At 35.8% G+C, this 16,963-nt stretch overlaps 1 protein-coding gene and 1 pseudogene across 1 annotated transcript; both read left to right on the top strand.

Moving 5' to 3' along the window:
- Nucleotides 1–2,793: 2,793 nt before the first annotated feature.
- LOC113307088 lies at nucleotides 2,794–2,893 on the top strand (annotated as a pseudogene).
- Nucleotides 2,894–6,252: 3,359 nt separating this feature from the next.
- Nucleotides 6,253–15,060, top strand: LOC113305211 (glycine-rich cell wall structural protein 1.0-like). The gene is made up of 6 exons (XM_026554296.1): nucleotides 6,253–6,297; nucleotides 7,258–7,332; nucleotides 7,563–7,665; nucleotides 14,417–14,631; nucleotides 14,743–14,915; nucleotides 15,006–15,060. Exons 1-6 carry the CDS (start codon nucleotides 6,253–6,255, stop codon nucleotides 15,058–15,060), a joined length of 666 nt encoding a protein of 221 aa, XP_026410081.1.
- Nucleotides 15,061–16,963: the final 1,903 nt, after the last annotated feature.

The raw sequence follows: 16,963 nt of genomic DNA, 5'->3' as shown, positions 1-16,963 counted from the left end.
GATACGATATGCCCTAGAACAATTCCTGAACGAACCATGAAGTGACATTTCTCCCAATTAAGCACTAAATTCTTTTCCTTACACCTAGTCAAAACTAATGACAAATGATGCAAGCACTCATCGAAAGACAAACCAAACACTGAAAAATCATCCATAAAGACCTCTAAGAACCGTTCTACCATGTCAGAAAAAATGCTCAACATACAACGCTAAAAGGTCGCAGGGGCATTACATAGCCCGAAAGGCATGCGTCTATACGCAAAGGTATCAAAGGGACAAGTAAAAGTGGTTTTCTCTTGGTCTTCTGGGGCAATAACAACCTGATTATAACCGCAGTATCCATCTAAAAAGCAATAATGGCTACGTCCAGCTAATCTCTCTAGCATTTGGTCGATGAAGGGAAGGGGAAAGTGGTCCTTCCTAGTGACCTTGTTCAATTTTCTATAGTCAATACAGACACGCCAACCCGTGGTCACCCGGGTTGGGATTAACTCATTATTCTCATTCTGGACTACAACGATACCTGATTTATTGGGAACAACCTGAACGGGGCTGACCCACTTACTGCCTGAAATGGGGTAGATAATGCCTGGATCTATCAGCTTAAGAACCTCAGTTCGAACTACTTCTTTCATATTAGGGTTCAGTCGACGTTGCATCTCCCTAGAAGGTTTGGTATCACTCTCTAAATAGATATGATGCATACAATCAGTAGGACTTATACCCTTAATGTCTGCTATGGTCCACCCTAAAGCTTCCTTGTTGTTTTGAAGGACGGTTACTAGCCTACTTTCCTGATCACTATCCAAGTCGGATGCTATAATCACAGGTAGAGTTTCAGATGGGCCTAAAAACAAATACTTCAGGGTATCTGGTAATGGTTTAAGGTCCAACTTAGGAAGCTCTTCTAAAGAAGAAACTAGGGTAGACTTAGAAACTGGTAGTGGTTCAAACTTAGGTTTCCATCCATTACTAGTGTCTAACAAAGGGGTTGAATCTAACAGAGCATTCACCTCATTAATCACTTTATCATCATCAAAATCAATCCCAAAGTGATCTAGGCATTTTTCTAATGGATCTTCTAACAAAGTGTTTGGTAATGACTCCTCGACTAATGTTCCTATTATGTTCACCTATTCTATGTTCGAGTCATCTAGTTCAGAGGGTAGCTTACTAATATTAAAAATGTTCAGCTCAATAGTCATATTACCAAAAGACAAATTCATAATACCGTTTCGACAATTAATGATCGCATTGGATGTAGCTAAAAACGGGTGACCTAAAATCACTGGTATTTGGTTCTCTGGGTCAGGGACAGGTTGGGTATCTAGGATAACAAAATCCACTAGATAAATAAACTTGTCGACCTCAATAAGAACGTCCTCGATCACACCACGAGGAATTTTAACGGACCTATCAGCTGACTGAAGTGTCATCTGGGTAGGTTTCATCTCACCAAGTCCTAGCTTAAGGTACACATGATATGGGAGTAAGTTCACACTGGCTCCTAAGTCAAGCAAAGCTTTCTCGACACAGTATTTACCTATTGTGCAAGATATAGTAGGTGACCCTGGGTCTTTATACTTAGGACTAGTGGTATTCTGGATAATAGAACTCACATTACTAGCTAGGAAGGATTTCTTCTGGACACTAAGTTTTCGCTTTCGCGTACACATATCCTTAAGAAACTTGGCATAAGCGGGAATCTGCTTAATCGCATCTAACAATGAGAGGTTGATAGTAACCTACTTAAAAACCTCCAATATATCTTTAAAGTTGGACTCCCTCTTAGTTGGAACTAGAAGATGTGGGAATGAGGCTCTAGGAACAAATCCGGGCTCAATATGACCCTCATTGGTCTCTTTAGAGACTCTATCAGTCTCCTCAGTTTCTGGTTCAGAAGGGTGAACTACAACATGTTCACTATCAGGCATGGAAACCTTGTTGTCTATCACTCTACCACTCCTAAGGTTTTTAATAGCATTTACATGTTCGGATGGTCTTTCACCTATTTCATTAATTCCTCTAGGGTTGGGTTGAGTTTGACTAGGAAACTTACCTCTTTCTCTTAAAGACTTATTTATCTGACTAACCTGGGTTTTCAACTCGGAAATAGCCTGAGAGTTAGCCTGACCTATTCTCTTATTTTCTTTTAAACCTTGAGCGACAGATTGCTGAAATTGCACAGTGTTACGAGTTAACAAAGCAAGAGACTTTTCTAAACTCATAATCTTCTTATCCGAAGGGTTCTGAAACTGTGCCGGAGCTGAAGGATTCTTAGTATAGCCAAAACCTGGGGGAACTTGAGAGTTACTAGACTGACCTTGATTCTGACCCTTAGACCAAGAAAGGTTGGGATGGTTTCTCCAGCCAGAGTTATAGGTTTCTGAATGTGGGTCAAACTTCTGACAGTTATCGAATCTAGTGTTGTTATAAAGAGCATTGGCTTGCTCCTCAACAGTATGGCCTTCCCAAGAAGGCTCTATTCTACCACTATTACCACTAGAATTACCTAATTCTAAGGCTTATAACTTTTTGGCTATGACTGCTATTTTAGCATCTGACTCATAAGATCCTTCTACCCTATTGACATTTCCTCTACTTAGAAGAATTTTTTTTTGGGGTTCCCTACTATTTTCCCATTTTTGGGTCTTATCGGAGATTTCATTCAAAAATGTCATCGCCTCATCAACAGTTTTATTCTCAAACCCACCTGTGCATAAGGACTCAACCATGGTTGTTGTTGAATAATCTAAACCCACGTAGAGGATCTAAACTAACTTAACCATCTCTAAACCATGATGAGGACATTGAGATATTAAGTCATTGAACCTTTCTAAATACCTATATAAAGATTCTCCATCTTGTTGAGAAAAAGTATAGATTTGTGTCCTAATAGACGATGTTTTGTGCCTTGGGAAAAACTTCTGTATAAAGGCAGATGTAAGTTGGTCATAGGTTTCAATTGACTCAGAAGCCAAACTATACATCCAAGATTTGGCTTTATCTTTTAAGGAAAAGAGGAATAACCTAAGTTTCAACGCATCATCACTAGGGTTTTTAATTTTCAGAGTACTACAAACTTCCTCAAATTCTCTAACATGAAAATAGGGGTTCTCATTCTCTTTTCCTAAAAGGATTGGGAGCATCTGTAAAGTCCCAGGTTTGAGTTCATAATTTGCCTCGGTTTCACTAACTTGATACAAGACGGACGAGGTCCTAGTTGGGTTTAATAAAGCTTTCAAAGTTGCCATTTCTGGCACTACCAAAGGACTAGGAGTACTTTCTTCAAATTGTCAAGTTTTCAAAAGCTGAAATTTCCAAAGACAGGCTCTCAAAGAAGAGTCTTCGAGCTCCCCGCCTTCACAAGAAGAACTACTAGGTTTGTCACTAATCAAACGACCTAGAGTGTTTCTTTTCCAAGCCCGCTTTCTAATAACCTCGGGCATACACTATAAAAAACAAAAAAAAAGAAAGAAATCCTAAAAGGAAGGGAGTTTATGCAAACACAAACAAGGCTGACTCCACCACACAAACCTACTGATTTCTAGCAAACAAAAAGCATGATGACTCCACTTAGATTGTTTCTAGACCAGCTTCTAATCCTTCGAAAGGGAATTCGTTACAATTTAAGCAAACCCCTCTGGAATCAATCCGAGAGTTAAGTAAGTTGAATCGAGACGAGGGAAGCTCAGTGGAGCTTTGATACCCAAGGCCTCACCGGCGTTACAAGGCGGCGTATTCAACTCACAGAAACCATCATGAACTTTGAAGCATGCTTAAAAGAGTAACCAATATTTTTCGAATGACTTTCCTATTAAGCTCGTTACCCTATAGGTCTCGTTCTAGTCAAATTTTAGGCTTAGGTTCGCGTTTGGTTTCGTTTTCCTAAGGCGGGCAAGAAGGGAACGGTGATGAAATCCGACTCCTTATCTTGTATGGCCAGTCCTTGCCCTTTACTAGGAAATTAAAGCAGCCGTTTTCAAATCCTCAGCATATATGCAAACGAAGGAATACAGTAACTCGCTGACAGGGGATTCGCGAGTGTTTCGACAAACTTACCTCCCGTACCAGACGGGGGATGAACCGTTGTAGTCGACTCGGGCCACGACTCCTATGTCATGTACGAACCCGAGGGGCCGAGGCGATATCGTAATCGTCGTCCTTCTCTGCAAACATTGATATTTAAACTACCCTTCCGTAGGGTTTAAAAAAAAATGTCCAAAGTCCAAGTCCAGTCCAAAAAAAGTGCAAAAAAAAAAGAAATAAAAAATAAAGAAATAAAAAAATCTAAAACTAAAAAAATCAAAGATAAAAAAAATCAAATAAAATGCTTCTTTTTTATTATTTTTTTTTTTTCGCTCTTTCGCTTTGCTTTACTCCAAATCTTTAAGTATTCACCAAAAGCTTTGGCAAATTTTTTTTCGCTCCAAATTCCAAATCTGTAAGAAAAGACAAAAACCCAAAAACGTAAAGTGAACAAACAAATAAAAAACCTAAAACTAAAAACTCTAGCCTAAAGACAAGTCCGCGTCGGCGGCGCCAAAAATTGATGATTTTCAATTGAGTTGTAGTAATGAGTTCGTTGAGACTTGTGAAAGCAAAGTTTTAGACTTATAAAACTTAAAAATAAAAATTATTGCAAAATTGATTTCAAGATATTGAAAAAGTAAACCAAGACACTAGATCCACGATACACTGAATGAACGATACCAAATATGTTTCAAAGCTCTAACTATCTTAAGTCCTTTATCTTAATTCACGAAGCAAACATATTCCCAATATTTATGATTCCCTAAGAATAGACTATCAATCGATTAAAGAAGTATAATCTATCAAATTGAATCACAAATAATTAAGAAAATTATGTGAACATTAGAACTCCGCAAAAGCGGTGTGAATGAATTATAAATTAGAGAAATAAAATTGTTACCAATCTTTCATGCATAGAGCTTCATCCATTGCCTTGGTTCGCGCGAGAATTAGCCATCATCATGGAAACACGATCTCAAAATTCATTTTTATTGCTCAAAGGGTGTTTACAAAGCTGAATGGGAAAGAAAGGAAGAAGAAACAATGATAAACCGGGTTGTAACAGTTTATTTGTTACAAACTGAAAAGAACGATAGAACAGAACTGTCGCTGATTCTGTAGCTCTACGACCCAAGCCTGTGTGTCGTTTCCACTGTTGAAAAACGACTGTCTTGGATGGTCTGTTCTTCGTGTTCTTCAGATGAGCAGCAGCAGAAAAATATTTCTGGTGGTTCTGATTATGGCCTCTGTCTTCTCCAAAACTCTTCCAAACTCTCAGTTCCCTGGTCTGAATCCCGTGAAGCCTTTTTATACCCAACATCTCCTCAGAATCTCTCGACTAAATGCAAATAATTCTCCTCATAACTACTTCATATCTTCTCTTTTATTTCTTTTCAGAATACGGGAATAATTTCCCTTTTTAATCTCTGCATGTGTCTGTTGGAAGCTGCGATCATCCAAATATGAAATATGCACGTAACAGATTGAGCAGAACATTCTCAGGGCACACGCAGACTCCAAAAATAACTCGGAAAAAAATCCCAGAGAACCCCGAGAATATTTATCCTCTTTGTTTCTTATGTTCGCACGTTCTATTCCTTGTTTCTCGAAACAAACCTCATTATCGTCCCTGATTAGGTGTAACAGGTTGATAAGAGTCCAATTCAAACCGAAAATCCGAGAAAATCTCGGTCAAATCCACTCCAGCAGTTTCCGCAGGTTAGTGAAACATTTTCCCGCCAAAAGATAAAGTTTAAACGTGGAAGAAGAATAGGGTGCCCTTATCCAGAGTAGGGGTGCCCTTAACATGTAGGTGCTGAGAATGAAATTGGGTTGTACATAGCCCAGGGTACTCCTTAGCAAAAGTGGGGGTCCGTATAGCAATTGTCCTCCTGGAGGTGCTCCGAGCAACTTTTCGAGCCGAATTTTCCAACAATATTTATTTCCAAAAAAATACCTACAAACACACAAAAAAACATAATAAGTACAAAATCGAGTACACACAATACGGAACATTGAGGAAAAATCAGACACATAATTGCGTCTATCAGGGTTTGAACCAAAATATTGGGCCGAGGCAATTTAGGTCCATTTTAAGTTATCGACTGGGCATATCTTTTTTCGATGATGATAGTTGTTGTCCGTGTTGTAACAAACAGATGGATATATTTGGTGATCATACTTTACATTGTGCCAGTGATTTTGGTCTCGAATTCCGACATGACCTTGTACGAGATGTTTTTGCAGATATTTGCTACAAGGCTGGTGTGCACTCGAGAAAGGAGGTCGTCCTTGGTTTTTAGTCCGATAATGACACCTCCTTGAGACCCCGCAAATATTCTTGTTTATAGCTGGGAGAATGGGCAAGACGTTTGTTTCGATGTCACTGGGGTTTCCCCTTTCACTGATGGTGGTGTTCGTACTTTCATACCTGGGCATGTTATAGCCAGTGCCTCAACTCGTAAGTGCAATAAATACTTGGCCAAGTGTTCTTTGCATGGATATGGTTTTGGTGTTTTAGCTTTCTCGACTTTGGGTGAGTTGGGTGAAGAAACTATTACTTTCTTGAAGAGGTTAAAAAATTGTTTCAAAAAACATAATGCAAATTTTAAAATAGGAGGTATGCTTTTTCATAGAATAGGTCTTGCTGTCCAAAAAGGTGTTGGTGCCCAGCTTGTTGCCAGGCTATCCACCAACCGATTGTAATTTCTTTTTCCTCAATAATGGATTTTCTTTTTTCTCAAACAAAAAAAATAAAATTGGAACTATCCTGACTACAATAGAGGAAATCAGCGCATGCACAATAACACCTCATTCTATTTATCTCGTAACGTTCAATATATTTTATGGATGTCAGATGTTTCACTCAAAGGATCATATATGTATATCCTTAACTACTAAAACAAATATGCAAATATGATATCTTTCTGAAAACTAGAGAAGATCTTCAAAAACTTCAAAGTTTTGACTTAAAGCTAATTCTTACGGAAAAAAGATGACTAAAAACGAGTTCGAAAGTTGATTATTAACTGTTGAAATCTTCTTCTTGGTGTTACGTTTAATGAGAGTTTTAGCTTGATTTTTTTTAAACTTTTTTGTTTGATGCACTTCTCACTACTGATTAAATGTTGAAATCTAAATCTTAATGGAACTTTTAATGAGAAAATTAGATAAAATATTCTTCTCGTGGCTGATATAAACTTTTGAAATTATATTCTTGTGTAGCGGAAATTTCGCAATATCGAAAGGGCTGATCAATTGAGGATTGCTACAGCAGCTGTTGAAGCAATCAATCCGCAGGTATACTTACTTGATTATGGTTATCTTGATTTTGTGGGTAATTTTGAGTATTGAGTTATGGTTTTCATTATACTTGCATGTGTACATTGATAAGTATCTTTGGGTAAAATTTCATTTCATCTTGTTTGTTGAGTATAAATGTTTTATCATATAATTGTTTATACAAGCGGATTCCAATTTTCTTTTTCTCTTGTATATGTTAGGGGTTACTTAATGTATCTGGCATTCAGGTTGCACCTCCAATAACTGATTTAGTGGACCCCAAGAGAGAGTACCGTTACTGGAGAGTTGCTGAGGCTAGTGCCTTTTTTGATGATTTTATTTCACATTGTTGTATAAGCTTTTGAGCTCGTTTTTAGTTTAAAACGTAAATTTTTTAGAAAATCTCCACTAGTTTCCACAGTGATCTGACTTGCATACATTAGTTTAATAGTCAAGGATATATCATCGTTTGCATGATATCTTTCAAATATAAAAAATACATTGAACATTTGGTACGACATACGTGGGTTTTAAGTAAACGCTAACATTTCATGTATGTGTTGTTGTAAATATTAACATTTCAGTATGCGTCGTTATAAATGAACATTAGTGGCATAAACGGGGCTTCACGTGTACTACTCAGCTTCTTTCTCTTCTTGATGTTCTTGGTTTTTTATCACACTTTATTTCATAAAAATTAATTTGTACCTCAAAAAATATTAAAAAAACATCCATTCAATCGTTTAATAATATTCAAACTTCTTCTTATGTACTATCAAAGACACTAATTACAATGGAAACTATTAACAAACTAAAAAGTTTGAGATGTGTTTTTAAAAGTCAATTATAATTGAGCAACAATCTAATTCAACCGGTCATTTTGATCTATGTACATCCAAAAAATGAACAACCAATGTTTCAATTTTTCCTCCAAATCAATAAATTAATCTATCGGTTCAAACAAAAAATCCAACGGCAAAAAAGAAATAAAAAAACTGTAGGATATATGAGGAGATTTCTTTCTCTATCTGCGTTGACTTGATTTTTTTAGCATCTATTAAGTAAGGAAAATAACGAATAAAAATACAAACATCTGATTCGTAGTCTCTTTTACCATTAGTTTCTCTTTGTTCCTGTCCTTCTGGAATAGTGAGATAGTAATCAATAAATTTTTGTTGCTTTTTCAATGTTTTCTCACGTTTGTTTCCTATGAATCAGAAAAAGACAAAGGTTTCTTATTGTTTTCCACTAACAACAAAGAAAATCATGTCACTAACCAATTTCAACAGATACCTACATAACATCAATCAGAGTCAAACAAATCCGTTGAGCAATTTTGTTTACATCAAGATTTAAGAGTCAAAACGTTACTTTCGATGATCACTAAGGAAGCGGAGTATGAGCCTAGACAAAACCAGTACAAAATCAATGACATCAATGGACCTCTTACAGCATGCTTTCAAACCATAAGAATAATAAATAGGACAAACTTTTTTTCAAAAGATCTCTTCCAACATGCTTTTGAACCATATGATTAATGCACCGATACATCATGCTTTCGAACCATAAGATTAAACCAGACATATTGCAATCTCTATAATAAGATATGTCATTAGATAGATATTTACCTTACTAGGAGCTTGTGACATTTCCATAAAACCAGCAGCATCAGTAATAATTCCAGAAATTGCAGCATTATACCTTTCAAGTATCCAAAACTAGAGTTTAAATCAAAATTCAGATTAAAGAACAAATTATGTTATCTTTACTACAAATGACTAATAGTGATTCGATTCTTCTTGAAAAGATACCAAGCTTTCTGAAGCAGCTTAGAATGAAATCACCAAGGTAAGAAATAATAATTGGATTCATGACATCAAGTTGATGAAAGACAACATTAGAAAGTCCATAAGAACTCTTGAGATTTTCATTGGCTTCTAATTCCTTACTTATATCTCTAGATGTTAACACAACTAAAATCCAATTAGGAGCTAACTGCCTACAAATCTCAAATCCCGCATCTAAAGGAAACTCTCATCTTCATCGGATTCAATTGTGGAAGGCTTCCTACCTTACCTACGTAGATGATATGCTTTTTATTTGTAATAAATCCTGCCACTTTTAATCAAAATTTGTTATTTTTTTACGCATGTGTTTATTTTATCATGAATAAATAACACTATCATTCACTAATTCCTCTATTATTTTTTTTAATTTTCAGGAGTAAGGGTGAGCAATATCTAGTAGGAAGAGTACTTATACCATCTAGTGGACATGATAGTTTATCCGGGTTATTCACTATTTTCCAGTGATTTCCACCGGTTTGGATCAATTGTATCAAAATCTCTTGGAACTGCCTACCCAAGAACTTAGTCGAAACTCTTTTACTTTCTAGGACTGAGTTTAGTGTCGCACTAAGCTTCTAAGATCAATTGTATCTTGGTTGTCTCTGAATAGCTTCTTGACCTTGGTGGTAATTGTGAGTCCTAAAGGACCCCTACCAATTCTCTATTTTTCTAAAGGTCACCTTCTCAAAGAAGGTGTGTGTCGTAATATTATGAGAAATTGAGAAATATAGGTCTATTCGAAACCCAACTTACAAATATAGACCCGTTTTTATCAGCATTTCCGTCCATCTTGGGTTAAGTCTCATATATTTTTACTTATTTAACTTTTACTCGTTACCACGTTGACAATCTTCATCAATTTTTAAGGTTCATCGATCTTGGTTCAGTTTCTCATAATATTATGAGAAATTGAGAAACATAGGCATATATAAAACTAAGTTTACAAATGTATGTGGTAAAAACGTGCTTAGCTAGATGATGTTAGAAAGAGGCATTTGAGTACCTTGTTAACTTCATGTTCTCACTTATAGTTCATTCATGTTGTTGGTTTGGTTTGTAATGCTCTATGAGATTAAAATATCTTAAGTTAACCATGTTTCATTAAAAAATATTAAAATAGACAAATGTATCTATTGGCAAGTCATTGATATCCCAAGAAAGATGACTTTTGCAAAAATGAGGAGTATTTTGGACGCCAAACACGTTTAGGTGTGTTGGAATTTGAATATATCAAGTTATTATATTTTACTAGGTATCCACGTGACCTCCGACCCCGGCTCAACCATATGGTTTTCTATGATGCTTTTACTGATGCCTAAATTACTTTTACATTTTCAATAACGGATTAATCCATAATAGTCAATACTGTAGTTATACGCCAGCACTATGGTCAAGATGCTTCATTTTTAATTATTGTTTTAATAAAATACATCTTGCTAAATAAAATATTTTCAACCCACCATGAAGCAAATACTGTAAATTATGCCCATATATTATTTACCAAAAATAAAGTATATAGACAACAGGTCTATAATGTCATACGTTTGTTACATTGCTTTATCACATCGTTATATGTTTGTGATTTTTGTTTTCCTTTTAGTTATCAATTATCATTCATCTTTAGTTTTTGGGTTTGAACTATGAATGAACTGATAAGACGTTGAATTAGCTATATGTCATTTATTTCATTCTTTTTCCATATTTATGAACAATGTAAGAAATGTAATCACCTTGCAGAAAGTTGTCTACATTGTGCAGTGTTACTCTGTATGACTTTATAAACTCCTCTACCGTTACCAAGCAACAATGAAAATACACATTAACTTACTCTAGATAATATTCTATTTTCGTCGACGATTGTAGTGTTGCTATAATCAATATATGGAATGTGATGCAAGAGATAAGAATTGTTCTCATTTGATTATTTAATACAGTCATCCATTATGCTTTCACTTGCATTCACTTTTCATCTTTACTCTTCGATTATTTATCAGAGTCATCTATTATGCTTTGACTTGCATTTCACTTTACATGTTTACTTCTTCGCAGGTTTTGTTACTATATTTATAGCAGTGTGCCTATTTTGAGAACACCAATAAATCTATTATCAAAGTAACAGTTGAACATAATACAAATAATCATTTGGACCAAAGTATCATAATTTAGTAGAAAAATAAAAAATGATTTCAACTTTGCTCTGCAATTGTTTGTACAAAAAAAAAGTTTCCCAAAATGTACTGGATTAAGAATCATATAGATAATAAAATGTTTTGATTTTACTAAGATCCAGATGATTTATACATAATCCATAAAACTATGATTTTTTTTAATAATAAGGAATATTACAAAATTTTAAAGTAAAAATTATTTTGATGGGATATGTTTGCGACGGCGGTCTGCCTATGTAGTTTTACTACACAACCAGTGGTAAGCCAAGATAAAGGAAAAACATTCGTCATAATCTTGGTGAGATAACAGTAATTAAAACCCCAGTCATTCCTCTATGAAAATAGGAATACGATAAACTTAGCGAGCCAGCAACAAACTAATAAATAACGAGAGAAGTATCAAGATGGGTGACTACTTGGGAAGTCCTCGTGTACCTTTGTTTGGTTGAAAACCACCCATTCCTTTTGGAAAGGGAGGGAGCAGTATAAAGAGGGATGACTGCTTGGGAAGTGTTAGAGCACTGCTTGGTCGAACTCGCAGGCGTTTCTATCTCAAGCTTGTTTGTCAAGTTTAGTTGTCAAATTTATAAGTCTTAATTTCTAGTCTACTTATATCTATGTCTCGGATTAGGATAAAATGTGTAGTTGAGATTTATACTTTACGGCGTTCATTGATTGAAGACGAATATCTACTAGAGGAGATTGGAGGAACTTCATCTACAAAAGGTATGTGAAGACTTGAACTCATCTATCAATCAGAAGTTTATTCTATTCTATCTCCTAGTCGTATAGTTCTATAGACTTTCAAATTATACACATTTGATATTTCGAGATGAGTTTAACTCGCTTATATCTTTCTCGAAATATGTGTTGGAAAGCTTTTTTCTTTAACTATGTTCATCATTATTCTTGACGAAAGTCAAAAGATGATCATGTGAAAATCGCCTTGTAACATCTTACATGATTTGTGTGAGACAGTCATTTGATGTAAACTGTGAATGTTTCGTATTTATCATTCGATCACTTGAAAATTACTTATAAGATAATAGTTTGTGTGAGACAGCTACTATCGTCTTCTAAGGATGTTTTGATGATTGAAATGGGAGTTTACAACAATTAACCATTGTCTGGATATAGCAAAGTATGCATACCCGTATGCAAAATGTTGTAAGAATAATTCAGTTCTCGGAACCAAGTATGCATACCTGTATGCGAATATTTTAACTGTTAAAGTCCGGAAACTAAGTTTGCGTACCCGTTTGCAAACTGTTTCACCTGAAGTCTGTCTGGAACGACAGTGTGCGTACCCATTTGCGAACTGTCGGAAAAGATCAAAAGTCCGGAACTTAACTTTGCGTACCCGTTTGCAAACTTATGAGGTTAAGTTCTAAAATCGGTTAAGTATGATTTTATACTCATGAACAAATACATTTATAAATTAAGGAATGCAATCTTTGCAAACCGTGGCTAAAATGTTCATGAACTGATTCTTTTGATTCAATCCGATTTTGCTTCATTGTGTCTTGTATACTTTTATGAGAATATTAACAATTGAAAAACTCTATGAGTAACAAAATTAGATTCATTTGCTTATCATTTGATCTAGAAGTGTTAAGATGAACATGGTTAATACACAAGTGTTCATATGGCTAATTTCGGTTAACTGTTATTGAGCAAACTCAATATACACGTTTAGGTACGGTTACCCATATCTAAATGAAGGTATATGTCATTTGTGTGCAACAAGCTAAGACCATATAATGGTGGAGAGATATTACTTTGGTTTTAAACAAACTTAGCTAGAATCTTAAATCAGGTTTTCATCTAACAGACAATATTGATTGCTTTGTTAGTAAGCTAACTTAGAATACAAACCATGATTCGAAGACAATAAAAGGAAGAACTCTAACAACTTGGAAACCTAATCCCCACACCTCATGAATGTGTGATACTAGTTGCGAATAGAGTCGATTCTACTTTAACCTAGGTTTTTCCTAAAACCATTATAGGTTAACGACTTAAAGACTTCATTGGGATTCGGAAGCCAGACCCAACTATTTTCTATGTAGTTGCGTGTTCTGATCTTACTTGTTCTATCGTATTGAGTGATATCTTCTCTAAGATTTGCTCGAGGTTGGTCTCCGATAGGTAAGATATAAAAAGTAATCACAAAGCTCTTTGTCTTATTCTTTGTGATTCTACAATAACTTTTTCTACTACCATATAGTTAAGTTATCGTGAGGTGATTGTATTTATAGGCTGTTCTTCAAGAATATAAGACCAGATTATCAATTGGTTCATGTTCACCGATTTATCAAAAGACGGAACAAAAACTTCGTAGGTATTTCTGTGGGAGACAGATTTGTCTATCAGAATAGACTTTTCTGTGATAGACATATTTTTTTTATAAAGTCTTCGACTTTGGATTGTAGCAACTCTTAGTTGTGGGTGAGATCAGCTAAGGAAATAAAGTGTGTAGAGTCCTACTGGGATTCAGAGGCGTAAGGAACGCGAGTGTACCTTAATCAATGTGAGATTGGTTAGGGCTCAACTACATTGCAGTCTGAAGTTAACTTGTAGTAGGCTAGAGTATGTAGCGGCTTAATACAATGTGGTGTTCAAATCTGGACTAGGTCCCGAGGTTATTTTGCATTTGTGGTTTCCTCGTTAACATAACTTCTGGTGTCTGTGTTATTTATTTTTCCGCATTATATTTTCTATATAATTGAATGTCATAGGTTGTGCGTAGTTCAATCAATTGGTAAATCCAACCTTTGGTTGTTGACTGAAATTGATTGACACTTGAACATTGGTCTTTGGCACCGTTCAAGTTGTTTCTCGTAATAATCAGGCTCGCGGATTCATATCTGTTTGATTTGCTGATTACATTGAAAAACAGAGATATAACTCTTGGATATATTTTTATTGATTGAGTCTGACTGTCTAGTTAATTCTCTTGGAATTATATTCAGAGTTAGTCCATACAGATTTTCTAACGAATTATTGGGTGTGGCTATTAGACCCCCGCTTTTTCAGGAAGTCCTAATTTTTCGTTTCTAGCCTACCTGATCTTGCTTTGGACTAAAGGCTTAGAACAACAAGAAGATATTTGCGATAGCAGTGGCGGTGATGGTTGGGGCGACGGTTTTGGTTGCGGTGGCGCTAGTGCTAGTGGTAGTGGCGGCAGGGGCAATGCTAGTGGCAGTAGTGCTGCTGGTGGTGGTAAAGGCAGTACTGGTGGTGGTGCTGGTGGAGACACCATGGACGTAAGGATGATCCTGATGCTTGTGTCGGTAGTAGAGGTAATGCTAGTGTATATGGTGCTGGTGGCGGCACCATATATGGAGGTAGGGATAATCTTGGTACCACTGGCGCTAGTAAGGGCAGTGCTGGCAGCGACGATATTGGTATAGGTGGTATTTGTGGTGGAGATATGTATATATGCTGGTAAAGGTGATGATGGTTGTCACGGTAGCTGCGGTGCTAATGACGATAGTGGTGGTACCGGTGGCAATAATAGTGGTGTACGTAGTGGCGGCAGTGGTAGTGGTGATGATACTGGTGATGGAAATGGTGGTGGAGGCAGGTTTGCCATGGTGAAAGTATAAGGGTGTTGGTAGCGATGATGGTTATGTTATTGGTGATAATGGTGCTAGCCGTGGCACTTTGGAGGTAGGGATGATCCTTGCCCTGGTGGCGGTGCTAGTGGCGATGGTGGTTTTAATTTATAAGCGAGATATGAGAATCCATAAGATTCTGTGAAAAGCTTATGCTTGGATTGAGATTTGTGGAAAAAATAATATCTACATTGTGTCCTTTACTATCATTCCATAAAAACCTCGTATCCCTAACAATCCATGAAAAAAATATGTTAGAATACCCTCTATGGAGTTTATTTAAGGAATCCAAATAAACCTAAATTGAATATCAAAAGTGTGAATCGGAGACAGCCGGTTCAACCCGACATCACCGATTGTCACCATTGTTGAAGAGCAAATCCTTTGCATGTCTAAGATTCTTGTCTAAAACTACTCCTCTGTTCATAAATTAGCCTTTTCAATTTTCATATGTAAGTTCTTCTTATTGAGTTTTCCTAATCTTTCTTCATATTCTTCTGTTATTAATCAGTCCATGAGCGGCTAATTCCGCCGTTCATAGGCTCTGATGGAAATCTGTTACACAAATCCATGGATCTAATTGGGAGATAAGGGGATTAATATTTAATATCAAGGAGGTGGATTATTTTCTTTAGTCATTGCAATTTGTTCAATTACATACCAACTTGTTTTTCAGAGAAGACGAGGAAGAATTTATCTAACGGGTCAGGTATCCTTTACCTAATTTGAGATTATGATAATTCATCCACCCTAGGTTCTTTACATTCTGATAATTGCTGGGTTTTTTTTTAATTGATGGGTTAGGTTAGGTTTGTTTTGTTTATTTAGATCCCCGTTTCACCCTAGGTTCCTTACAATATGGATTTCCCCTAATTCATTGGTTCTCCTTATTGGTTTCTTTGCCCTTTTTACACCCTTTAAACTCTGTATTTTGATCTTCTTTCCCCGGCAGTGTTATGCATCACGGTTTATTGGTCTGGTTTCTGTTTTACAAGCACCTACACAAAATTCCTTTTTGGTCTGGTATCTAGTTAGCTGGGTTTCTAGTATCACCATGGTTGCAACTTATTTTGATGATGTTCCTCATATTTTTAATCATCTTACATCTCCTTAAACTTGAGATTTTAGGTAGTTTTTGTTTCTGTCAGACAAAAATTGTTCTTTGGTGTTTTTGAAGTTCAAAATGGTTTCTTGTTTATGGGTTAAGCTAGTCATGAGGTGTTTTAACCAGTTGTCAGTTGTGCTAGAGTTGCATAGAGTTATGCCTGTTTAGCTAGGAGAGTTTTTGGGCGTCATCTTTGGTCTAATAATTTGGAGTCCATATGAGCTTTTTATTCTTCTCTGGTCTTCTGTTCTGGTGAAACTGGTGTTTTAACTTTCTTATTCGTCTTCTACTTGGACTTTTCTTTGGTTAAGGAAAATATCAGATGTAGACTTCATCTTGTTTCAGTTTTAATGATGAGGTTGAAATGGGTTGGACATTAGGGTGTACTTTGAATTTCATAATTTAAGCTCTATGGTTCATGTAACCTAACTTAGATTTATGACAAGCATTGGTTTAGACTTTATTGTGGAATCAGATACAGAGATAAGAGAAGAAATTGTGATTGAACCATCAATATATATTTGTGATCATCCATATTTTTGTCTTAAGAGTCAAATTGCCTGATGTAGTTTTGAAAGTGGTAGTAAAGTTCGTTCAACTCGGATTGTGTAAAGGTTTTATTTAAGAACTAAGAATAAAAATACTAAAAATATATTCACAAGGTTGTCACGAATATCGAGAGGTAATGAGACTTAGGATTTCACCACTAACTCACATTCAATTGGTTCATATGATGACTCATAACAATTCTAGCTCTTTTGTTGACTCTTTTCTTTGCCAAAAGTAGATTTTATAAAGCATTAGATGTAAATCACAAGCATGACGCATCAAAAGTTCCTAAAACCCAGCATGCGACATCAAACAAAATCACAACTAATCAAGAAAAATCATAAATCGATTAAAACAAGTGCA

The sequence above is a fragment of the Papaver somniferum genome, chromosome 8 (assembly GCF_003573695.1).
Source record: "Papaver somniferum cultivar HN1 chromosome 8, ASM357369v1, whole genome shotgun sequence".
Classification (NCBI taxonomy): domain Eukaryota; kingdom Viridiplantae; phylum Streptophyta; class Magnoliopsida; order Ranunculales; family Papaveraceae; genus Papaver; species Papaver somniferum.
Note: the sequence above shows the minus strand (reverse complement) of the source record. Positions and strands in the feature narration are given on the sequence as shown.